Raw genomic sequence first — 25,284 nt, 5'->3', positions numbered from 1 at the left:
CACTGCATCGGACCAACTGCGGGATATTACACCCCAAGAACCCGCTTCGGTTTTATTTGGGGCATAAATACGCATTTTTGGCACTGCAGAGCAACTGGTCCTGAGCAGGGAAATCGCCCCTCTTGGTTCAGTGTGGGGAGAGCTGGGAGGAAGCTGGCAGGAAGGCCACGCAGGCATTCCAGCCCCGTGGAAAGAATTTCTCCAGCTAGTCCTGCAAGGGAGTTCAGAAGCCCCGCGGGCAGGGCAAGGAGACAAAGCTGAGGAGCTGAATGCAGTGACACTGTTTCGGGGGCTTATTCAACATCGCCGAGCACTCCCAGAAAGCTGGTTTTCATCAACTGTTTTTTTTAAGAGTCTCGTAAATTTACAACTGCCCTGGCTGCAGAGATGATGTTTCTGGGATCGAGCGCGTTCTGTGTGGTTCTGCTTGGGGATGGCCTCAAAACACAGGCGGGAAGTCACGGGGCAGGTTACTTACTAAGCACGTCTGAAGGTTTAAAGTCACCAGTTCAGGACAATGCGCGCCGATATATTTGAGAGCTTCATCCTCAAGCTGGAAAAAAAAAAAAATCAGAGGCTGAAACAACCTGTTAAATACTTGAAACAGTCTTCAAAAGGAAGCTTTGAGAACAATAAAACGTCTGTGGTTGGGACAGCTGTGGGGGAGGAGGGCGATGCAGTCTCAAAATGCGCAGCAGCAGGCGCGTGCCATTTTGTACATCCCAGGAACAGAGTTCAAAGACCCACAACACCAAGTTACTGATTTAGAGAAGGGCTGATCCGATCAAACGTGTGATTAACAGAGCAAGTCGTGAAGTCAGAAACTCTTTACGGGAATTAAGGCGACGCTTCACTAGCGAGGGCCCACGAGGACCTGCTTTCATACTGCAACAGCAGGGCTCTCAAAAAAGATAAAGTATTATTTCAACATGAGGAGCACAAACACATCCACGTTGCTTTCTGATGATAAAAAAAAAAAAAGCTTGCTATTCTTAAATCTATAAGAACAGATGGCAAATAATTGATAACAAGGATGTACTACCATCAATATTACTCATGACTCTATAAATTACTAGAAACTCAAGCTGTTTCCATGACCTGAATCCTCAAAATAGGCTGAGATTGTTATTATCTTTAATCAAGCCATTTTGACAGCTGTGTATACCCACTTCACATGTTAAAAAAAAAACACAACAGCAATAAACATTTAACGAAAATTGCCCACTATTGCCCTTACGGCTGGGCTTGCTCAGGCACCCAAGGGTATCACTTCCATTTTGCACACACAATGTGTTGCTGCTCTGCCCATCACCCAAACCTTTTAGGACTTTGTGTCCTTGCAGAAAAGAAATGTGCTTTTTTGTCTGATAAAAACATATAGCTGTTTGTCTATAGGCAGCAGACGAAAATGGCACTTAGTGACTCATTCCTAAGGAATGCCCACCCCCCAAAAATAAATCCAAACCAAACAAGCGCTGATGGTGTCTGGGGACGAGCACCCAGCAGATGAGAGTGACCAGCTGCCAGGTCCACCTTGGGGCTCCTCAGCTCTCGGCAGCCTCTGGGCCACAGCTTTCAGCCCCTGCAGGGTCAGCTTTCCTCCTTTCCTCTCCTTTTTCAGAAGCAAGATTTGGAGATGCAGCTTTGCTCTTTTCTAGCCTGATCTGTCTGCATTAAAAAGACTGCACCCCAACTAAGAAATGAGGATTGGTCCCCACGTTCTTTGTGAAAGGGCTTTGCAAGCTCTTGCTCACTGAGAGACTAATGCCCAAGGCTGATGTTCCCTGTGCCCCAGCTCACAATGAATACAGCTCCTTAGTAAAGATGTAGTGCAAATGTTTCCCTGTATTACACTTTCCAGTGATTCACCAGACAGGGAACTGAAGTATGATTAAAGGAAATTAAGTCTAAATATCAAAAAGGGAGCAAACCAGCTTTCAGCTGTGAGAGCTGGCATGCCATTTACGTATCCCAAAGAAAAGCAGCACGGGCTCTGCAGCCTCTTCAAAACGTACTGCTGTGGCTCAGGAGCTACACGAGGGAATAGCATTATGCTCCTGGCTGGCTGCAGAAGTATTTCCAAGGAGTCCCAAACACGGGGATTTCTCTGACCAGCTGGAAGGTCCAAATGACCCAGCAAGGCAATTCTATCACCACTGGAAATGAAAGCCCTGTCGCGCTTTCTAAAATTTTCTGAGCCTTCAAAACCAGATGGGTCTAGCCACGGATAATAAACTTATCTTTTCTTTAGAAAAAAAAAAATAAAAGTTTGCTCAGTGTGCTCCCGATGGGGGGGAAGAAGAATGGTTCTACAGCTAGATAGGCAATTAGTTCGCTGTCCCACTGCTCACGCTGAGCTCCGGCTATTAAAGAATTTCCAAAAAAATAAAAAAAAAAAGCAGTTAACCTCCACCAGACAGACCGTGAATAATTGCAGCAATGCAACATTTCTGGGAAGAGAAAACCCCCCAGCGCTTCATCCCCAAACACTTGGTTGCAGCAGCCATGAACCAGCTGCTGTGGCTCGCTGGAGCACCGCGGAGCCGTACCTGCGTGCAGCCCTTCAGGAACAGGGCTTTGAGCCCCCCGCAGCCTCGCACCAGGGCCTGGATGCCATCCTTCGTCACTTGGTCGCACCAGGAGATATTCAGCTGTTCCAGCAGCGGGCACCCCTCGCTTGGGAGGCGAAAGGAAAAGCGTGTGGCAGCTTTTTTGCTTTACAAGGACATCCCGCTTCGAGGCAGAACTAGGAATTCCCCAGTTTTGGGACCCACAGGAGCACTGGTGAACACCCACACCCCACGGGGAACGCTTCCTCGTCAAACACCTCCAGGTGTGAGCAGCTTTCCAGAGGCACTGTCAGGAGCTCTAGAGCAGGGCATCAGGAGGGCAAAACAAGGCCAGCATACCCCCTTCTGGGCACCTCCCTGTCCTACACACACAGTTTATGCACTTTCTGGACCCAAACACAACCAAACTGCCCACAGCCAGAGCCAAAAATCGGGCTGCTCTCCATGCTGCCTCTGACTTTCCAGATCTAACTCTGCATTTACAAATAGCTGCCAGCAGGAGTAACACTCAGTGCAATTGGCAGTCAAGAAATATAGATGCTATCTGGTATTTAAGATAGCTGCAGCACAAATTTGACCATTTGAAATTAGAGACAGGGATGAAGACCCTCAAGGGAAGAAAAAACAAGCTCAAAGTACTTTAACACAGCCACAAAAATAACAAAACCATTCATTTTTTCTTTTAAATCCATGTTTTTCTGTTGGTACCTAGGTGAACCCTCATTTTTTCCCCCGTGATACAGCTTTCCTTTTATTTTATTCTGCTGGGATACCACTTGAAATTTTTATTATTTTTTTTTTTTAAAGCTCGGCCTCCATCGTTACCTTCAGTATTTTTTTTGCCTCCTTTCCTCTGTCCCAATATCTTCCCACCAATGTCTGTCTTTCCCTTCCTTTTCTAGTTTACTTGGCAATTCCATTTAGCAGATTTAAGCAGTTACAAGTCTCCTAAGCAGTTTGAAAAGACAAATAGTCACATGCTGGTGTTCACCTTCTGGCTACGTAAACACTACGTATGCAGTGGTACACTTACAGTGCAGAAGCTGGCTGTTAGCAAACCAACATTTAAAAAAGACAAACTAAGCCTTTTTTTTTTCTTCCTACACCCCCAATCCCTCCTCCATGACTTCAATTCAACGTAATGCTTCTGCTGCAAATAATCGCCAGGATGGATACAAACAAGTTTAAGGGCAGCTTTTATTGCATCTTCCTCCCCTGTCTCTGCAAACCAGGAGGCACAACGTGAACACTGAGCTCTGCCTGAACTCTAAGCATGGTTAAACCTCAGCCTACTTCAGTCTCCTCCAAGGCACACAAGGAACACGGGGCTGCAGCGGGTCACACTACCTGGAATCAACGGGCAAAAGTCAACGTTGTCAACTCCTACCTCAGTGCTTTCAGGGACATGTTGGTTATGGAAGTGCAGGAAGCCAAATCAAGGTGCCTGAGCTTAGAGCAGAACTTACTGAGGCTGGTACACGTACTGGAAGAGAACACATGAGAGACTCTGACATGACAGGCATATTCAAAGCCGTATGCATTTCATACCACACGCATGATATTACCTGCTGCATGCACAAGCCTGGCCTTCCCTTCAAAAAGGAAGCTGAGAATATATCCCCCTTTCCCCCCAGAAAAGGGGGATAACAGTGGAAACAGAAGAGATCATTACTCACGCGTCTGTGATCTTGGTACAGCCATTCAGGTTCAATACTTCAATATTTCTGCAGTTCTGTGCAAATGTCCTTTATTGAATGAAAGGCAAAACACTGTACTTGTCAGGCAATACATTTCCAGGCGTTCTACTGCATTTAACACATCAGATAAAATTTTATAAAATGGTCTCAGGCAAAATAAACAAGAAGTAACCTCACGGTGCCCTGTATCTTGCCCTGGGATTTCACCGAATGGAAATAAATTCATAGATTTCCCAGCCCAAAGGCAAAAGTTTGTGATTTAGCAGCAATTACTGCTTAGCCTGTAGCAGCAGCTGGTATTATTTTAATGAAAACAACCAGCGAGCGAAGTTAAGGAACGATAAAGGTTGCTTCTGTGTTACTGCTCCCAGTGTTTTAAGTCAGGCACAGGCTAAAGATCTCAGTTCCAAAGCGTTCGTGCCTATCAGCCCTCTGTGGCTGGAGAGGCTGAATCACTCTCTACTTTACTTTTAAGAGCAGAAGCGAGCTGTGCCTTTACCTTAATGCGTTGTCTCCCACTCCTAGGCAGCCACGCAGGCTCAGCTTCCTCAAGAACCCCCCGCATCTCTTGGAAATGTTCTCCACTACTCGGCCCTGTTGGAGACAGAAGGAGCTACGTGAAAATCCAGAAGAACCCCAAGTGACTTCAGCATTCAAAAAGCTGAATTCAAACTTCTAACAACAACAGTTTGTTATTCTAGGTCAGACATTGCCACGGAAACAAAAAGTGCCACGGTGATAATCTAAGGCAGGGAGAGGGGAAATTATTCAGCTTCTGAAGATGGAGAGAAAAGGCACCTACGGCTGGAGGAGGCGAGTTCAGGCTGGCAGCTGAGGATTTCCTCCAGCCCAGAGCCCTGGATGTTGATGCAGACTACCCAAGCAGATGGAAAGCAGCAGTGCTGCTGCTGCAGGGGGGCAGAAGACTGACAAATGAGTACTGCGAATGGATACACTTCAATTTCTATTCAAAATGGAGCTGAGACACAGCTAGCCCACCAGTTTTCCTCTTGCAGAAAAGGGATCCAAACGTTTGTGTTCAACAGATCTGGAGAATGGATTTCCCCCCCCAACATTTGCAATTGGTGGAAGGCTGCAAAGTCCCTAGGACAAGTTAGCATGTAGCCAGGTATTTCTGACTGAACAAAAGCCACTGAGAGCATCAGTAGCAGCGTCCAGGAATTGCACCACCTTCCCCTCCACTTTATTCCACGGTTGCTTATCACACACCAGGAACCCCTCTCAGTTCGTCAAGGCAGCATTTAAGCCCCCTGTAGGGCTAAGGATGTTTTCCTACTACCTTTTTCCAACCAAAATAAGTAAGAATCACAAATCAGCAGGCTGGGCACCATGTAATACCACGACTGAAGGAGGGCCACCAGCCCCACCAGAGCTCTGGGGGGGCTCCTGCCAACACCACAGGCCCTGGGGGGCAGTGGGAACAACCGAAAGCCTGACCTGCATGGAAGGGCTGGAGGGTTCCCGAGCAGCAGGCGTACCTTTGTGATTCCTCTGGCCAGCCTACGAAGTCACATGCTTGAACGAGAAGATTTGAATAAGTCCCATTATAAATGCAATTTACATCAGCTGCTGGATTTGCATTGCTTTAAAGCAAGAACATTTAGGACATCGGGAGGCCTGGCGGGTGCTCGGAGGTTCGGTGCAACACACCACGGCACCTCCCTTTGAAAGGGGAGGCTGGGGCTCGTGGAAGAACACACATTTGATGTGGAAACCATGCAAAAAGCAGTCATGAAGAGCAGGTGGGGCTGTGCCCGCAGCACTCTGCTCTCCCTCCTACACAGACCGAGCGGATCAGCTCCAGCCACGCTTCCTGCTAGACCGGGCACCTCTGGCTGTGCTGCACCTCTGTGCAAGGTATTGGCACACCTCCAGCACGTCCAGGGCACGGTAGATCAGTGCCTGTTATCAGATCAGTATCTGTTATCAACACCACCAGCATCACACCGTGTGCTTCCTGCGAGGAGTCCCAGCCCGGCCAGAGCCCTTCAGAAGTCACCCAGCATCACGGGGTGGTGACTTTATCTGGGCATCTCGCTTAGATGGCAGGAAGGTTTTAACTCCCTCCTCCACAAAAACTGAGTGTTTCCCTCCAGTTCCCTCAAGGTGTGCGTCTTCAGTCATCGCCTGCTTCACATCTACAGTACGTGGAACGATGCGCTCTATCTCCCGCCTCCAAAACAGTTCAAAGAGCAAATGAATATTGTGAGAAACCAAATATTCTGGTAAGAAACAAGCTTCTCGTAACTTTGTTTTGTTCTCTTATCCTGATAAATGAAATTTCAGCTTTTAGATGACAGCAGCATCCCTTCCTGTCGGCGCTAACTAGACCGCATCCGACAGATTTAGAAAGGCTGCCACGAAGCACTGCCAAAGCTGCATCTTTTAGGAACAACTCTGCCCCTGGTGCCCCTGAATCCTCCATATTTACACCGCATTTCTCTACATTTAAAAACAGATGGGAAAAGAGAGATGTTGCAGGCCACGTTTCAAGAGACATTCAGAGTCTTAATAGTCCAGGTCAGTGCTGTGATAGGATTTTTGTTTTTTGAGTCAAAGGAAAAGCAGCCTGAGTTCTGCTCTGCATTAGTAAGTTTCCTCAATATACCTATTTACTTATTCCTGCTTTTAGAACACGTGCATGTAAAACCTCTCCTCTACTATCTTTAAGTCTTGATACAGATATGTAATTCTGTCCATTTTCAAAAGCTGAATGGATTGCCAAGACTTTAAAGACTCCCTGAAGCTAAGAAGAACTGAAATTAATGATTTCTATCTCCAGGGAAGGTAGAAGGGGTTACACTGGGAGTATTAATCCATCCTAGGCTGTAATTACATTTTAACAAGAAAAAACGGGTTTGTATGTCGCTTAATTATACCTCAATATCCCTCTGGAAATCAAACAGGTCAATTCGCTGCCAGTTACTGCCATCCAGGGCCAGAACATTCCATGCCTTTATCGGGGGAAAAAATGTAAACGTGTTGTTAATATGAAAAAAAAAATCACCAGCGGGGACCTAGTCACAGTTCGTTCCATTCAGAAACAACATTTTGTCTCGGGGGAAAACCCAACAAGTGATTAGGGCCGATAAGGAAGGATCCCATCAGAGGTGCGGGAGGCTGGCACCCTGAACACCTTCCCCTACCTCCAGCAGGAAAAGGTGCTCAAGGCCCTCACAGATCGGTGCTACGTCCCCCAGACAAATTCAGAGCCTTGTAAGCTGTCCAGGTGAAGCATCCAGCTCCCGAGAGCCGTGCATCACTGCTGCAGTACCTCTGACTTCGAGTGGGTTTTGGTTTGTTAAGCAGGCAGGGGCAGACAAATCAGTCAATAAATAATAATTTAAAAAACCCCTCTCATATCGCTATATTGCTTACGATACAAATGAGAACCGGGAATTGAATTTTTTTTTTTTTTGTGCCTTAATAAATCAAGGTTTTCAGCAGAGTTGAAAACAGCTGTCAATACTGTACGTGAAGTTTTAATTGCATCATCAAAGCAAACAGCTGAGTCTCGTAACAGCCGTGAGTCCATCGTTGTGAAAGAGTGTGCACATGCAGGCGTGTTCCTGTACGACACCTATGACAAGCACTGAGCCACATCTCCAGCACAACATATAACTAGTTCTTGTGCAAGTCACGCAGGGACTTAGAGCAGCTCACAGAACTGAGTGGTGATGGACTTTCTGCGTTTGCAACCTCATTACAGGTGCTTGTTTTAACGCCTGGTTATTGGCGAGAGGAAGCCACCAGCTCCAGTGGAGGAGAAACCCACCAGCAGGTGCAAGCTGATTTTTTAAAAACCCTGCATGTTTTTATGTCTAATGGAGGGATCTCTGCATACAAAAATGGGCTGTCAGTGCTGGAGCAGTGACCTTCAGCTGGAAGAGCTTTCATCAGAAGATCTGCGTTATTCTGAGAACGTGGGACCGTAACCACACTGCTTGGACATCACGGGGCTTTTAAAAATGCAATTAAAAATGTTTAAGCATGTTGCATTTTGTATTTTTGTATGATCTTAGTGACGAGCCAGTTATGGTTCGGGTTTGACCTGAACCAGGTTCTATCAGGATGAAGCACCTGAACACATCTGACAGCTTTAGGTGGCTGGGCCTGCAGGTGGAGTTTTCCCAAGTGAATTATCCAAGCTGGGTCTCACTACCTGAATCCCACAGAACTACGAGATACTTAAGGAAAAAAACAGTGTAAACAAGACACTCCTTTTTCCTTCTACACTCGTATCAGCTAAATCCAAATAGGAAAGTAAATGCTCGTTGACTGTGCAAGTATCCTTGTGAATCAAAATTTCTTTGCTTTCAACAAAAAAACAAGGAAGTTTTAGACTCATCCACACATCACAGCTGAAGCTCAGTGTAGGCCTCCTGTACAAAGCCCAGGTTGTTGGAAGAGCTCTGTCCCTTTCAGTCTGCTCAGGGCCTTGGGTGCCGTTAAAATGTGTTCCAGCTTTGATTTCAGTGGCCATCAGAAGTTTCTGGCATCCCCCTTTAGTACGGGACACTAAATAACAATAGTTGAAACATCCTGTGCACAAAGCTCCCCTGTACAAATCCCCCGGGTCTCAAATGCCAGGGAGGGCTGGAGGCGAGAGCCGTGACAGTCCCACAAACCACGAACATCCACCAGCAAGGAGGAAGGTTCTTACCCTGGAGACCTGAGCACAGCGACACAGAGTGACCACATCCAGGAAGGAGAAAATTCTGCAACAGAAAGAAAGACACCTTTTGGTTATCCACAGCTACAACAAAGGGAACGTGAAAAAAAAAAAAAAAAAGGAAAAACAATGGGGAAAAAAAAAGGGCTGGAGACAGCAAAACTTCTTTGCAAATCAGTCGAAAGCTGAACGGTGAAAAGAAGTGCAAACCTAGCAGTTAACGAATGAAAGCAGAGACACTGATGTACTGGGAGCACTGACCTTACACCCCGCAGCGTTCAGTGAACAGGATGAGCAGGCACTGAAGCAGATGGGTGCAGGTATTGTACAGCTTAACACCAGTTGGGTCAGGATAGGGCTGAATAAAGTCACTTTTGGCTGTGCTGGCTCCTCCCTGACATCAGAGTAGTGTTGGCGTGCTCCGTGCTCCACCAGCCCTCTTTGCTACGCATGCTCCTCTGCTGGGCACACCCCGAGCTCTGGCCACCACCCCAAATTGCTGGCCTGCTCACTTGGGAGTTCAGCAGTGAGACTTGGCAGTGCCAGAGCAGGGTAAGACATAGATGCATTTATCTCAGGCACCTCCACCTGAAAGCACAAAGTACCGTGCCCATTTAAAGCCCCCAGATCTGTATCAATCACGTATCTATCAATATGCCTTTATCAATAGTATCGTTTTATGGTGTACCGTTATTCAGTCACACATCAAAACCAGAAAAGGCCAAGTGGTGAGTGGAAAGCTAGCAAAGCTTCATTCTCTGTGACAGCAGTTATAAAGCCATAGGATGCAATGTTTTTGGAAGGAAAATCACAGAATTATAGAATCATTAAGGCTGGAAAAGATCTCCACACACCTCCCCACAAGGTGGTGGGCTTGGGAGGGTGAACAAAAGCTCTCCCATGTCCTCAGGAGAGCCGCCTGTGCTGGAAGAGCCTCTCTGGAAGAGATGCTGCCAGCAGCGAGCTCTTTGAGACCCAAACGCCCTGCACTAACGCTTACTGAAACTCTCCTGCTGAAGAGGAAAGCCGCACGAGGTGCTCATCTACCCAGATATTCACAAAGAAGGCATCTGAATAAACAGCACAGGGGCTGATAAAGCTGGGGGGAGAGCGCTGGGAACAACAAACACGGTGTGCACACAGACAAACTGCACTTTGTCCCAGAGATAAAGGAGGAGGATCACCTCGGCTCCTGCTACGGACCTGGGAGGCAGCACGCACGTTAACGTGCCGTGCACATCCACAGCCACACTGCTCGCACACTGCTAGGTACAAGCAGCAAAGCAGATTTCCAAATTTGAGGAGAGGACAGAAGCCAGACTGAGGTGACGTTGTAGGGTGCATCCATGCGATTTCCGACCTAGCAGGTACCCACAGAGCACTTCACATACATCTGCAGATCCCCGCTCACTTCTCACTGCCTAGGAACAAGTCTTCCCTTGAAATAAACGTCATTTATGTCTGCATGTATGCAAGAGCTGAGGATTTATTTAGCACAATATGAATGAACAACAATACAAGGAAAGCCTGGGGAAGTGAGAGAAGCTGGGGAAAATTCCTACTTTTACCCTGGATTCCCAGCACAGGAGCACAGAAACCACCTCCATGGGAACAGTGGCTAAGTCAATAACTAGGTACACTTCTACATTTTCATTAAAATCGCTTTCTCCGTGGAAATCCCAGGCTATTAATAACCCCCTCATCCCTCTGTCAGGGCCAAATTCTTTTCTGTTTCCTGCTCCTCCCTTCCCAGCCTGCCCACACAGCAGAGGGGATGCCAGCACTGAACGCTTGCCCCTCACCTCCCAAGCTCACATTTCGGAGCTTCGCCAGGAGCTGCCCTGCTGCTGGGGGGCTCCTGGGACACGCAGCCCCCCCCTCCTGCTCGCTGCGAGGCCAAACTCTGCGAGGGGAAGGAGAAATTCTGCTGCTCCGGGCACTGGGGTGCCAGCCTGCACAGCACCTCGGCAGGAAACCCACAGACCCCAAGAGGATTTGGGGACTTCTGCTCTGAAAAGCCTACGAGCATTTCTCATTTCTGCACTGCTCTGGCGTTCGCTGGGGAATATTAGCCAGTGACTCAGCAGAACGTGCTGCAAAAAAATCACTCTTCCAGCAGCAGGGCCACGCTGGCTCCAGCCACAGCCCTTGCACAAACTGCTGGGAGCAGCAGGAGCACGGCTCAAGTCCCGCAGGCACAACGGCCTCAAGTTCTATAAAACAGCCCCAAGGACGGGCTGCTGTTTCTCCGAGGAGCTGGTGGGGAACCTCAAACCACCCCAAATCCCACCACCAAGCTGCCTGCCCTAGTAGTGACCGAGCGTCTGCCTTCACCCAACACGAGTACAGCACGGGACATCAACGTTGGGTTTCTTTTCAGCAATCTGCACAGGGTAAAGCAAAGTAACCTACACGGTCACTTGAAATAACTACAAGCAAGCCTGACGACAAGGCAGCATCCTGGGCTGACAGGAAATCTGGATAAAAATCGTCATCTCCAGACACAGCAGTAGCAGGGCACCAGAAAGCAGCCGCCCGGCCCCTTGGGACTGTTCCAAGACACCAGATCCCTAACAAGTATCTGCTGCTTTGCTCAGATTCCGCTTCTCTGGTGAAAGAAAGCAGAAAAGAAGTCAGCAGCAGCAGGTTGAAGAGCGCTGCCTGAGTAATGTCTTCCTGGCCCAGCCTTCGCCGGGCAGCTGGGCGATCGCAGCTCCGCCGACCGCTCTCCTCCTGCACTCGCCTTTCTGCTCATCAGGGCCAATGATAAGAAAATAACCTCACCGGTCACTTCGTCACCAAGCAGGGGCCAACAACGAAGGCAGGCCGAGCCCTCCCCAGCGGAGTTCAGCAGGCCTGGCACCGCGTCAGATTGAAGCCTCCTGCTGCAAAGCGGCTCGCTGCGGGCAGTGGCAAGGCAGCGGGGCCAAGCAGGCTTTGGAACACGCTGCCTTGCCCGAGCAGCCCGGCAGCAGACAATTTAGCCAAAACACACTGCGGCTGGAGCCTTTTTTCAGGTTTCAGCCTCTTAATCCACTGCGGATTTTCTAGGGCTGCTCCTCACTTTCCCCCTGCCGCTCTAATTAGATTAGGGCCAAGACTGATGAGGTGCCTGGCAGCTGCAGGCTCTGGGGTGAGCCAGCCCAGACCTTCACCTTCCAAAACCAGCAGCACCAGTGGCCCACTGCTCAAGCTGAATTTCTCTCCTTTCCCGTTTTAGCGGAGGGGGCACAACGGGTGTCCCCACGGCCTCTCTGCCACCAGAGCTCCAAGCAATGACACCAGGCGGAGGGCAGGACATGGAGCTGGAGCAAAAGCTGCTTATGCCACAGGAGACCTGGCCCGGCCTGCCTGCCACCCAGAGGGGACACAGACGGCTCCCAAGACCACCCAACCCCACAGGCACAGCGGTTCAGCAGCCCCACACCATGCTGAGAGCAGCAGGCACCAGCGGCACCTCAAGGCCTGGGCCTGGGCAGCAGTGGAGGGGACACACACGTGGGGCAGGCCATGGCGGATGGAAACCAGGGGAAGGGACCCAGCCAGAGCCACCTAGAGAGGAGCTGGCTGCACTGAAGTAACCGAGACAGACAGCAGAATTCTGCTTTTTCCTGGTCTGGCTCATTTTTAAGAGCATCAAGCTCACATGCAAGCCCCTGGAAGCCCAGCGGGCAGAAGCAGAGAAGGCTGAGGCAGGACGAGGCTCGGGGCCATCGGCTGGGCTCTGGGCCCAGGTGCTGCGGGACAGCTTTGTTTAAGAGTGCTGCTCAGCCAAAACCATCACTGTGTGGCAGCAACACGGCGGGCAGGACACCACAAATGGTTCCTGAAGTCGGCCTCGCGGGCGCTTCACACATCCACCCTGTCCCCCAGTCAAGAGCACTCCGGGAGCCGCACGCTTCTCTGTCGTGGGGCGTGACGACTGCTGTCCACCTCTCGCATATCCTCCTACTCTTTATTTTGCTCGAGTACAGCTTTCCACTTTGCAACCACATGCATGAGGCATCAATGCCATCTGCAGAAGGAACGCGCCAGCGAACAAGCCTTCACGCAGCAGCGCTGCTTAAACACACGAGTCTTTGTCTTGTAGACAGCGACGCTCATTTACAGGAGATTCCTGCAGATAAAGGCATCCAAGTTTCTCTTTCAAAGGCCGCACTGTCGATCCCCACTAATTAATTTTCACAGTATGCTAACAGTGAATTCCAACTCTCAAAACTATTACTTATCAACTTTAACATTTATAAACTCCACCTCCTGATTTTCCCTAGGTTCCGCACGATCCCGACCGCTTGCTCTTCCTACAGCATGTGGGGACGATCGGTGATAGCAAGACGAGACCCCAAAGTGTTCCCACGCTGCAGAAATGCATGCAGTGCTGAGAAGCCAGCCACAGGTTTGCACTGACCAAGCTCCCATATGGTGCAGGAGCCTCCCTTGCTCACCACAAATCCTCCTCCAGCCACCCAGCGACGTTCCCCAATGCCACCAGCCTCTGCCTGAGTGCTCCTTGGTCACTCTGAGCGAGCTGCCAGGAGTTCGCCCATGCTCCAGCAAGGTCCTGCCCTGGGGGAGCCCGGTGCCCGCAGACCGCTGCCCCCCGAGGTCCATGCACATCCTCAGTTAAACTCAACCCCCACAACCTTGTGGTTTTGCTTTTGGGTGAGTAATACTGGCATAGAAGGAGTTGAATCCAACTAGAGATGCTGCTACAGAAAATACAGGAGACGGTGTGGCCAAAAGAGAAAGTCAATTTTTGCTTTATTCACTTTATTTCACGAGTGAGCTAGGAGCCGCTTCTTGTGCCAGAGCTCTTCTCCCCAGGCTTTTATCACCATTAAACGCTGACAGGGCTGCGCAGTTTCTTGCAGCTCGAGAATTTTGTTCGTGTTAATAATTGAAGCCACCACCTACAATTTGTCACCGTTTACAGTCTTGCAGCTCAGCTCGAAGCACTGATGAGCAAGACTTCGCTTCGAGACGCCGAACGGAGGGCTGAGCCAGCCACACATCACCCCTCGTGCTGCTCCCGTGCCGGGAAGGCAAGCTGCAAATGGCATGCAGGGGTGTGTGCGAGCGAAAAGCAGCACAGGGAGCAGGCAGAGCTGCACGCCAGCATCCTCTGAGCCCCATCCCTTTGACCCTGGCCAACAGGGACCATTCTGCCACTTTTATTTGGAATTTTTATTTAAACGCAGCACTTGTCAGAGATGGGCAGAATCCTGTCCTACGCGTTACCCTACGCTTACATCTCTTTTCATTAAGGGCCTGATTAGTCCTACAGTTCTTCCATCTACAAAACAGGCGACCGGCAAATTAATTTAACATTTTAAGAAACAAATCCTAATAACATTTAGCATAAACCGCCACTGGTGCAGACCTTTGATCTGCTTCTGTTTGTCCATGGCTTTGTAAGTGACCCAATCCAGGCTCGTGATTTACGAGCATACCAGCGAAACCAGCTCCTGGCTGCAAATAACACAACACGACACAGCTGAAATACAAATCAAGAAGGCTTACCGAAGCAGCAGCTCTTTTGGAAGTTTTTTGTTGATCACAGCTTCGTCATTGTTTGAGAACATCTGTAAACAAAAACAAGTCAACAATTTAGCCATATATTTTCATTAAGGAAACAAAACCTACTTCACTCTAGGGAAGAAACTGCTGGTTAACGAGGCCATTTCCAGAGACATCTGGCCCAATAAATTCCCCAAAGGTAAACTTTGCGCTCAACTCCTCAAACCCCTGGATTAGACCATAGCTAATATTACATCCCACGTGGTTTTTAAATGGCCCCAAAACGCTGTGCGGATTGGCAGATTAAGTATAAAGGAGAGTTTTATTTATTTATTGATATGAATGGTAACTGGGGGGTACTTGTGAGCTGGCACTGCCTACAGGAACACATCAGGGACTGCTCGTTCCAGTCCTCCAGCCGTGCCACAGCCCCCTGAAGGCAAACTTTCACGTGTGGTTCAGAGCAGCCACATAAGCATATGGGGAACGGGTCAGAGAGAAGGGAACAACTGAGCAGCTCTAAATCCATCAAACAGAGGCTGAGGACATCAGTGCAGCACGGCTGGTTTCTGAAGCCCGAAAGGAAGCCAAGGGCTGATGAAGAGGAGCCTAATGAAGCTGTATTAGAGCTCGCACAGCTCTCAGGAGCCCTGAGGAGAAGGGCAAACAGAATTTCTTGCAGCCCCAAAGCACGGCTTAAAGGGAGGTGTGATCATCGGTCCTGTGATGGGAAGAGAGGTGACTCTGGAAAAGAACTGTGTTCTCCAAGGCCCTGAACCCAGAGCTTCGTTGTATCCCATAAGCTATTTCATGCAAACTTGCAGCAAACTGGCCAGCAATGGGATGGGACCCTCTGACCAGCTAAAGCAGCTCACGAGCTGTAAGAGCACGAGAAACTTCTTTCTCAAGGAGTCATACAAAAAAAAAATAAAATACACCTGCCAAGCCTCATGTGTTTCTTAAGGCATACCGACATGTATTTAAAAGACTTTGTATAGTCTTGCCATGGTGAAAAACAAACAAACAGAAAGCCTCCACACGCTCCTGCCTGTGGGAGGAATGATTAGAGTGCCCTGCGAGTGGCACAGCAGCAGCGCCTCGCTCCGCTTGGAGGCGTGCCTCCATCCCCAGCACTGACAGCGACCGAGAAGGAGCTTTAATATTCATAAAGGTTCCCTTCAGCCTCCTGGAGGGCTAAGGGGTGCTCCTCCTGAGCCACACACCCAGTACAAACTGCTGCTGGACTCTGGGCTGAGCAGGCTGCTTGCCACCAGCCCAGGCAGCGCTCCCGATCAGTCGGGCTGCAGGCACACGACGCAGGCAAAACCAGCCCGGGCCAGGTCACTTAAGTGGCAGAGGATCAGATTAAGAGTTAAAAAAGGAAAGTAAGGGCTTAGTGGCTTATGGGGCTGTGTGTGAGGCCCCGATGGGAGGCAGCAGCCGCCCAGAGGAGCCCAGTGCAAGGAGCCGACGTGCTGCCACGATGCCTTCGAGCACGGTCAGTGACAGCCCAGCGGCTACCCCAGGATGATTCCACCACTACAGGCACACAAAAACACCCTTGGAGCCAGAGGGAAACTCGAAAGCTGCTCTGAGCCACAGTTTGCTTTATCTTTTTTTCATTATCTGAAGCACGCTGCTGCAGCAGGCCGTGAACTCTCAGCGTTCCCCCCCCCAAACATCACGCAGCCGAGAGGTGTCGTCCTCCCCCGCAGACGCTTTGAGCGCTTCCCACCAGCAGATATCACAAGTTAACAAGCCCTAAATGGCCCACCAGGCAGCTTCTCAGCCCCCTTTTGCAGATAACCAGGAGGGAAGCGCTGCCGCACCAGGCCGCGCTCCACGGTGCTGAGCCCTGGGATCCCATCCTCGTTCGGGGGCTTGCTCGATCAGCTGGGGAACAGAGGGAATTCTGGAGAAAACACGACTGAAAGAGCAAGGCAGAGGAATGATTCATGGGAAAACGAGTGTGATTTTTCTACCCCCAGTTACGAGAACAATAGTAAATAGGCCTATCTGTCCTCTCCTTCCCATTATTGTCCAGGCCAAGTCTGACATCCGAGCCAGCGCCCTCCGTCACAAAAAACAGGGGGGGAGACATTCAAGGAGCAGATGCGATCGGGGTCGGACGCTTCCAAGAAGGAACCGGAGTGGAGGAGCACAGGAAGCCTGAAAACAGAGCCCAGCAGCAAGGCCTCAGGGGCATGGGCAGCACGGCTTGGGCTCAATTCCCATTTCACGGCAGTCGCCATGCCCATCCTTAATCAAAATCATCCACCAGGGATGGATGAATGCAGACAGCTTCTTGTTTTTTTTTTTTTTTTTACTCCTCCTCTGTGGGGAGGACAGAGACGAGGACAGGCTGGGACCGTGAGGCCAGCTCGGTGCAACCAGGGACCGAGCTGCACAAGAACCAAGAGAGCCTGAAAATGTTAGAGCCTATTCCAGGCTTCCAGGCCTCTGGAGCTATTCCTAGAGACAAATCTTCCCCTCGCCGTCCTTTAACGCCAGGTGTTACTCAGTGGAATAAGTTCTTCTTGACAGGATATGGAAAAATACACGCTTCTCACCTAAATTTGGCAGGCTGCACATACCACAAAGCTCAGCTGCCCAGAGCTTTTCCTCTCTGGGCAGTCCCCACAGCAACAATGTCTGTGGGCCTGGCAGGTCAGGAGGTTCTTGCCTTTGGTAGAACATAACCCAAAGATTTATTTTCACAGGGTTTCAGTCACTGCCTCAGTGTCTGAAGCTCGAGTAATGTCTTTTCTAGCTAGCACACGGGGGACAGATCCAGAACAAACGCTGAGGAAGCGTGCACCAGGCTTTAAGATTGGTATTAAAGAAGTAGAGGTTGTTGTAGCCTGCTGCAAGGGTAAGGGAAATACGTCCTGCCAAAATGCCAGAGCTGGACAAAATTCAGAATGGAGAGTGCTGCAAATCCCAGTTATTTCATATCATTTCCTCTTGGGATCTTCAGAGCCATGTCCGCACCCGCAGAGTTTTCCAGGGCTGATGTCTGCGGGCAGATTCACACAGAGACACGCCACAGCCCTGCGGGTATTTGGTGCACACACGTCTCAGCATCTTCTAAGTGGAAGCACTTCCCCCTTCCAACAGGGGCTCAAAAAGGAGAACGAACAAAATCCATTTCAGTGCTTGGCAGCACCTCCACCAGCCCAAAGAAATGATGAAACCGGGAGATTTAATCCTGGAGTCAATCCTTTATCGAGCAAGCCAATTAAGATGTTAATGCGCTGCTTACATTTACTGGGCAATAAAAGGGGAATTACAAGCAGGTGGCTCAGCTGAGAGCAGGCTGGAGCAGGCAGGGCCGAGGTGCACCCCGGGTGCCTGCACGCCACGGGGGCAGGGAGCCAGCAGCGAGGTCAAAACCATTCCCCATCCAGCCTCCAGTCCTTCACATGGACTCACCAGGTGCCCCTGAATTCAATTACCTTTTCCTGCTCTCTCACACAGCAATTAGACACCCCGGAGATGAGGATGCAGAGGTCAGGAAGCTGCTGCGATGCGTCTGGGGGCTCTGCTGGGCCTCCCTCCGGGGCGCTGCCACCCAGCAGCACTCAGACCACACGAGCTTGCGAGCACAGAAAGGACAAAAGCGTCCAAAAAACACCCTCATCACCTCCCATTGAAATCCCTCAAGCACCCACTGCAGGGCACGGCAGCCCCAACTGGGTCACGGTGCTTGACATCAACACAGGAGCAAGGTGAGAGCCCCTGGCAGCCGGGCGTGCGGCGATGACAGCGTGTAATTACCGGTGGCCCTGCACGAGAGACACCCAGGTATGCCCCGTGCTCGGCACGCACGCAGAGAGGGATGTGAGCAAGAGCTGACGCAAGCCCCAAGTGAAGCAACTCGAAGCAGGCACGGATTATTCGAGCTGGAAGACAAAGCAGGACGTGGTGACATCCCTGCAGCCCTGCAGCCACCCGTTCGGCCCCTGAGCAGCCCGGCTCTGCCTCACTCCGGGAGCTGTAGGAGCGCAGGACTCAGCCCCCTGCCGTGCTCGGAGCCCCTGTGCATCTTCTCCCCATAACACACGGCGTGTTGTCCTGGCCAGGGGGATGCCAGAAGCTGGCAGAGCCAACAGCTCCTCCCAGGAAGCCCCCACTCCGCCGTATTTTAGATGTTCCCACCTGGAAAAAAGATGCTGCACTAAGGGAGGAGGCTCCAGCACCAGGCTGCTTCAGTCTGCAAGAGCGAGGACAAGCTCCTCCGCCGACAGCGTGCTTCCTGCTCGCTTTGAGGGCTTTAAGCCTCTGCCCATCGAACTTTTGAGCTCCTGCCCCCCAGACCCACAGAAAGCCCCCAGCACTGGGCTGCCCCCTGCCCACAGGGGGGCCTGGAGGAGGCGTGGGGCCGGCAGGGGTGCTGCTGTTCCCCTGGGAAGGGCTGGGCATGCCCACGAGGAACCAAAGCTTTGGTTTTCCCTTTTTTGCAATCGGAAAAAGACACTTGAGAAGTTTCTAACAGAGTTGCTTCAGCATTTACAGTTTACTGGACGCGAGTGAGGAATATTCAGCTGGAGAACACAAAGCGCGTTTCATTTTCCTTCGCTCTAACTATTCCAAGCATCTCCCTGTAAGCATCTCTGAACTGGCTGCCTGCATTTTTAGCGAACAACAGCAAACCCGCCTGACACACCAAAAAAAGACCTGCTGCCGCTGTTCTAGCGGCAAGGACTTTTTTTTTCCCCCCAGAAAAGTGCAGATTAGACACGAAGAGATGCCCGGCTGCCTTGCCTGGCGCTGACCACCACCAGCATTTCCCCAGCGCTTCGTTCCAGGGACGTTTTTGCCCACGGAGGAGGTGAGGAGCAAAAAGGAGGGACCTCTGGAAGGCCAGGACCTACCTGGGCACACACGGCTGACAGCCAAGCACAGCAGGAATCCTGCCTCCTTGGCAAACCCCGGGGAGTTCACTGACACAAGCCAGCGGTGGCCACCAGAGCTCCTTCGCTCTCAGCCTGACCCTTTGCAGGACTCCTTCCCATGCAGAAGCGCCCACCAGGAGGGACACCGACGAGGTGGGATGCTCCATCCCCTCCGCGTGCTCTCAAAGAAATCATTTTTAATCAAAACAACCCCCCAAGCCCTAAATTCAGAGGCATCTGTGCCGAGCCCAGCCGGCACCTGAGCGCCCGGCGCCAGCCTGGAGGCGGACTTTGGACTCAAACATTTTGCTTCTAAAGCTCAGGGGGGGAAAAAGGGAGGCCGGTTATCAGGAGCTTCACGGAATTCAGTGCTCTAAGGGGCAGCAGAAGCACTCGGATATGGGACTGGGGGCTTTTTGCCCAATGTTCACACCAGCCCACAACACGGGGTGCGCCTGCGAGCCCCGAAATCCCGACCGGCTCAGGGAGCACCCGTGGACGGCAGCGGGATCGGGTTGGTGCGGACAGACACACAGACACACAGACAAACAAACCCCTGGGCCCTGTGACCTCCAGGTGCTCAGCAGGAAATTAAAGCTATAAATATTCCCGAAAGCCAGCACAAACACCGCCGGCATCGGGTTCTCAGGAAGCGTTTCGTGTCTCCATACGAAGCAAACGCGGCAGAACGGACACGACCTGAATCAGATCCCCCCAAACTTGCGTAAATACCCTTTTTTAAATGCTGTGATTACAGAACTGGTGTAGGACAACCTCTTCGGAGCAGCCTTACAAAGAAAGGAGGAAGGTGGCTGGGGCTGAAGGCTTCGCTGCTGCTTGGACCCGGAGCTCAGCACCCCCGGTCCACCCGCACCCACCGGCCAGACCCTCCACGGCCACTCACAAGTGCAGGAAATAAAGTGATTAAAACCAAGGCGGAAACCAGACTGCAATTATTAGGGGATAAATAATGCGTTCTGGAAATTGTTTTTAAGCTAGGAAAGGTGGGGAATCAACAGTTGCCTCCGTAAGTGAGGGATTACAAAGGCAGCTGGCGCGCTCTGCCAGCTGACATCCCTCCCCAGGCTGTGCGGAGATGTTTCTGAGATCACCCCTCAGAGCTGCCAGGGAGCTTTCTGCTGCTCCGAGAGGAAAGAACCGAAACCTCTGTGCAAATTCACGCCAGTTTAAATGCTGGTGAGCCCTGGGAAGTACTACTTCTGTCTGCCAGGGGCCACACGGAGACGAAGGAGCCCAGGAGAGCCACCGAAAGGCAGCAGGAGGCACGTCAAACCCAGCACATCCCCTGCACCCTAAGGTAGTAAAAGAAAAAAAAAAGCTGAGCGTAAAAACCAAGACGTGGAATCCATTCTGCGTCTGCTTTGCAGGAAGAGCTCAGCAAAGCTCCAAAGGGACTCCTTACGACCGCTGCCAGCACAACCAACACCTCGCCTCTGGTTCTGCTCTTCTGAAAAACGAAATCCAGCGCTGCTACAGGGCTGAGACACCTGCAGCATCATCAGCACGCCTGGAGTAACCTCCAGTCCCCTTTCCCAGCACGAGGCTCAGGGGAAGCAGAGGCTGGGGCGGGCTGAGCCTTGCCAAAGGCACCGAGAACTCATCGCGTGGCCGAGAACCGCCGTGAGGCGACGGCCGCAGCTCCTTGGCACGCGCCGCAGAGGCTGTGCGCACACCCGCGTCCACACCGGGGGAATTTTGCTGCCAGCCCGCGGTTCCACAGCCAGTTTTATTTCATCCCATCCAGCCTAATCGGTGCGAAGCCTCCGAGGAAAATGGCTGGCTGCCGAACAAAGGCGCTGCCGCCCCGAGCTCCGGCACCGCCGCCGCGCCGGGGCAGCTCCCGCGGCACCGCCAGCGCCCGCCTGGCTCCGGCCACGGCCGTGACTAAGCAGCACCGGGAAGAAACGAGGCAGAGCCCGGCCGGTGAAGGCTGATTACGGGCTTAATCTCCCTAAAAATAGCTCGACGGGCAGTTTGCTCGGCGCACACCGCCGGAGAGCTTCGTCCTCCTTGGTGCGTTAGGGGAGCTGGGCAGTGAGGAGAGGATGGGGCACGGAGAGCGCAGCCTGGCCGGCACCTGCACCCAGGAACGGGGATAAAATAATGAATAGCCTTTTTTCTTCTTGAATTGGCAGTGCTGGGAGCACGAGAGCGATGAAAGAATCGGTGAAGCCTGACAGAAACCCACCCCAGAGCTGCCTGCTCTGCTGCGCAGCCCCGGCACAGCAGCGGAGCGGCTGGCGAGGGCGCTGCACCCGGAGGGCAAAACCCCAAATCAGGTAACGCAGCACAGGTGACAACCTGGGGGACATCTGGGGCCAAAAAAAAAACATTTCAGAGGATGTACCACGTGCTACACCCTGTGGTTGTACAGCTACAGGCTGCTGCCAGGTACCAGGAGGGCGCATCCACGCGCTTTTTGCTTGTCTGGGTCGTTCTCCAGCCCCAGCCCCGGCTCCAGGACGGCTTCCCACAAACAAAGCAGCCCGCGACTGCACCCAAAAGTTCTCGGGGTTTCGGTGCAGGGCTGGAAGGCACCACCCGGAGCCTCCCGGGGGCACCCCAGAGGCAGAGGCTCGTGGTTCATCGTCCTCGTCCCTCCCAGGAGTTGTCTCACACCCAAGAGCTGCAGAGGTCAAAGGCGGCTGGCATCTCGTTTTAAATAGGTGGCAAAAAACAGCAAGAGGCAAAAATACCCCGTACGCCGTCATCAGATGTGGTTCTGGGCGTCACTTTTTTTTTTCCAAGCTCCATTAAAAACCTCAGCATCCTACAAGTGGTCAGCTGGGTATTTTACGACCTATTACATAGATTTGATTTAAAACGATGCTACTTTCTCACACACGCCTTCGAAAGCTTTAAATATAGACGGCTGACCATAAAAAAAAAAAAAAAAAAAAAAAAAACACACATCCAAGAGCAACAAAGGAGGGTATAAATACGACAAAGACTTCCTGGCTGTGCAGGGACGTAGCCATGGCCGTGAACCACGCTATAAGACAGCCAGGATCCCTGTTTATTTTTTCCTTTGGCCACTTCAGCAGCTTCTTTTAGCAGGTCGGCAGCTTGCTGCAAATACCTTCCGAATGGATTTTTCTTTCAGAGCCACGCGTGAATATCCCAGGCTCCAAGCGAGCCCTCCAGCTCCCCGTGGATGTACCCAAGCTCGGCCTGACTCGAACACCGATTTGATAAACAAATTTGCTCAGCCAGCGCCCTGGCTGCTCTGTGTTTGTGGCCGGGAGCTTGTTGAGTGCTGGCTTTGTCACCTCCGAGATGGGGACAGACCCGACACGAGCGCTCAGACGGAGCCAAGGACGGTGCCGGGGTGCAGAAGGAGGGCAGGGGGTGCCCCCGATGGCCCCGCAGCCTGGCTGGATGGGGCCCGACGCCACCGCCTTGGCTCTCGTCTCGGGGTGACTCAGGCGGAACCCACGGGGAGGGAACCCGGCAGCCAAAACAGTAATTACCTGCCCTGCACAGGCCCCAATTAACAGCGGCGCCCGCGACGAAGCGAGGCAAAGCCCCGCACGCCGGCCAGCCCTGCTCCTGCTGGGCACGGCGCGGGCCAACACCTCTCCTGGGGGGCCCCAGGGGCTTCCCGATGGCCCCAGAGCACACAAAGACCCCCAAAATGAGGCTGTGCCCCCCACAAACAAGGCCGGGACCCCTCACCTGCAGACCAGACCTGGGTTCGGTGCTCCTCACTGCCCCGGAGTCAGCGCACAGCTGGGGAGGAAAGGCAGGAGGGGGCATTTCTGCCTCTTTTCTGCCAAAAACTCGACGCTTCCACTCCTGCCCGAGCTGCCAGTGGCTCCTGGCAGAGGAAGCAGCAGGAGGAGGATATGGGGACACGGGGACACAGCGGGCAGCAGATCCCACAGCCCCCACGCCGCCTCTCACAGGTGGCGCAGGCTGAGGCCAGGCTCACCTAATCCCCCTCCCAGAGCTGCTGCTCCGCCTAATTACGGCCTGGCCGCGCTAATTACAGCAGGGACAACGTGCTGCTGGCCAGCACAGGGCCAAGACGGGCAGGGAGCCCGAATCCTGCCCCCACTTCACCGAAGGATGCAAGGTTCCCAAAACGCCTTCCCCAGCACCAGCCCCTTTTGTGGTCGTGGCCGTTCCCGAACACAGCTCGGGGAGCACAGGGGAGAATTTCTGAGCACCCAGGACCCCCCCCACAGCCCCCTCCTCAAACCCCATGCTCCTGCCTGATCCCACAGCCTGCCCCGAGGGTTTTGAGCTCCACCAACCCGCCTTTGGGTGCCAAAGCCCTGGGCTGGAGCACGGGGCTCAGCCACAGGTGAGCGGTCGCCGTTTCCCTCTCCTCATCTCAGCTTCCGCACAACTTGGCGGACAGGAACGATTTCTCAGGCTTCTGCCCCAAAAAGTCCCCGTCTCCAGGAGCGCTGGCTTAAAACAGAAAGCGAGCCATAAGGTAACACCGAAATAAAACAACAAAACAGGGACGGGGAGTGAACACGAGCCTGGAAAAACCAAGGCATCAGCTCTGCACCCCCCAAAAACACAGCTCTGTGCTCGGGCACCCCGCCAGGTACCTGCCGAAACCAAACGGGGCTGATGCGAGCGTCCCCCCCAGCAGGGATTCCTCTTCTTTTCTGCCATAAAAGCGGGAGGCAAAGAGTTACCCGCTGCCCTGCCCGGGTCCCTGTGTTTACACAACCTCGTGGGCTTGAAATAACAAAGCCCTGACCCAGCGCAGGAGCAGCCCTGCACCGGGAACAAAGGCGGCCCCAAAAAGGAGCTGCCTCGCGCCGCCGAAACAGGGAAAAGGGAAATTGGAAATTGGGAAAGGGAATTGGGGGTAACCGAGGTTATAGGGCTCGGGTTTGGGGCATTCCCTGGTCCCGTTCTGCTCCCAGCTCACCTCATCCCACCCAGGAGATGACCCAGGAACGAGGCAGGTTGTTGGGGGGGGGGGGGGGTTGTCGGAGCTGCCTGGCATTCAGCACCCGAAACCCCAAGAGAAAAACGCTCCAAAAACACGGAATCGATGCACTTGGCCTGCAACGGGGTTTGCCCACCCCTCAGCCACATCCCCGGTGTTTATTCCTGATTTTCCTCCGCCCCACCAAGAGCCCAAATCGGCTCCTGCTAACGGGAGGTTTGGGGGTCTAAAAAGCAAGGATCCCTCCGTGCTTAGGGTGCTGGCAGCCCCCCAGGGAGCCCCGTTTTGTAGGGAGCATCGCCCCCAACCATGCACGGGTCCCCCCCGTGCTGAGCAGCTCTCGGCTTTAGGGATCCGAGCGACCCCAAAAAGCTGCACCCTAAGCCAAGGGCACAGGGATGAATGGGGTGGGGGTGGGGGGGGCTCATTTGGGACAGGCTCCTGTTGGGCTGGGCAGGAGGGGAGCAGAGCAGAAATCTCCCCCCCCCAAGAAGACGACCTCCAGAAGCCCAGCCCCTGCCCCTCACCCTAATTTTTTGGGAATTTTTTTGGGGTGAAATCCTCACCCAGGCCACTCGGGAGCGGATTTGGGAACCCAGCAGGGGCAGCTCAGGCCCCCGTTCCCCATCCTGGGGGGGTCCCCCCAGCCTCCCCCCAGCACACCGGGAGTTACCGGGGGCTGGAGGCTGAGCCCCCCCCCCGCCCCGGGCAGAGCCTCCCCAGAGGCCTCCACCCCAAACCCCCCCCCCAAGCACCAGGTCCCGTCTCGGCTTGTCTGGCTGTGGCCACGTCCCCTTCAAAAAACAAACCCGTTTTTGAGGGAATAAACCAGCATTTGGCTTTTCAGGCCTAAATGTGGAAAAACTACGAGCTCGAGGCTGGGGGCTCGCGGGGGGGGGGGGGGAGCAGGGGAGGGGGTCGGGGCTGCACCAAACCCCACAGCCCAAACGCGGGGCCTCGTCCCTGGAGGGGGGGGGGG

General features: G+C 52.6%; 1 protein-coding gene across 3 annotated transcripts in view; it reads right to left on the bottom strand.

Moving 5' to 3' along the window:
* Positions 1-25,284, bottom strand: part of FBXL20 (F-box and leucine rich repeat protein 20) — a 33,942-nt gene that overhangs the window by 7,580 nt on the left and 1,078 nt on the right. For 2 of the 3 annotated variants that reach the window (XM_084496424.1, XM_084496423.1), the window contains exons 2-9: positions 14,481-14,542; positions 8,952-9,006; positions 7,168-7,242; positions 4,767-4,861; positions 4,247-4,315; positions 3,958-4,053; positions 2,550-2,676; positions 479-553 (exon numbers count right to left, since the gene is read on the bottom strand). In XM_084496424.1, the coding sequence (XP_084352550.1) occupies positions 479-553; positions 2,550-2,676; positions 3,958-4,053; positions 4,247-4,315; positions 4,767-4,861; positions 7,168-7,242; positions 8,952-9,006; positions 14,481-14,542 (654 nt within the window). Of the gene's footprint in view, positions 1-478; positions 554-2,549; positions 2,677-3,957; positions 4,054-4,246; positions 4,316-4,766; positions 4,862-7,167; positions 7,243-8,951; positions 9,007-14,480; positions 14,543-19,351; positions 19,628-25,284 lie in introns of those variants that run through there. The other variant, XM_084496425.1, reaches the window with a different exon arrangement.

The sequence above is a fragment of the Aythya ferina genome (genome assembly GCF_964211825.1).
Source record: "Aythya ferina genome assembly, chromosome: 23".
Lineage (NCBI taxonomy): Eukaryota > Metazoa > Chordata > Aves > Anseriformes > Anatidae > Aythya > Aythya ferina.
This window is presented reverse-complemented; position numbering and strand designations above follow the sequence as displayed.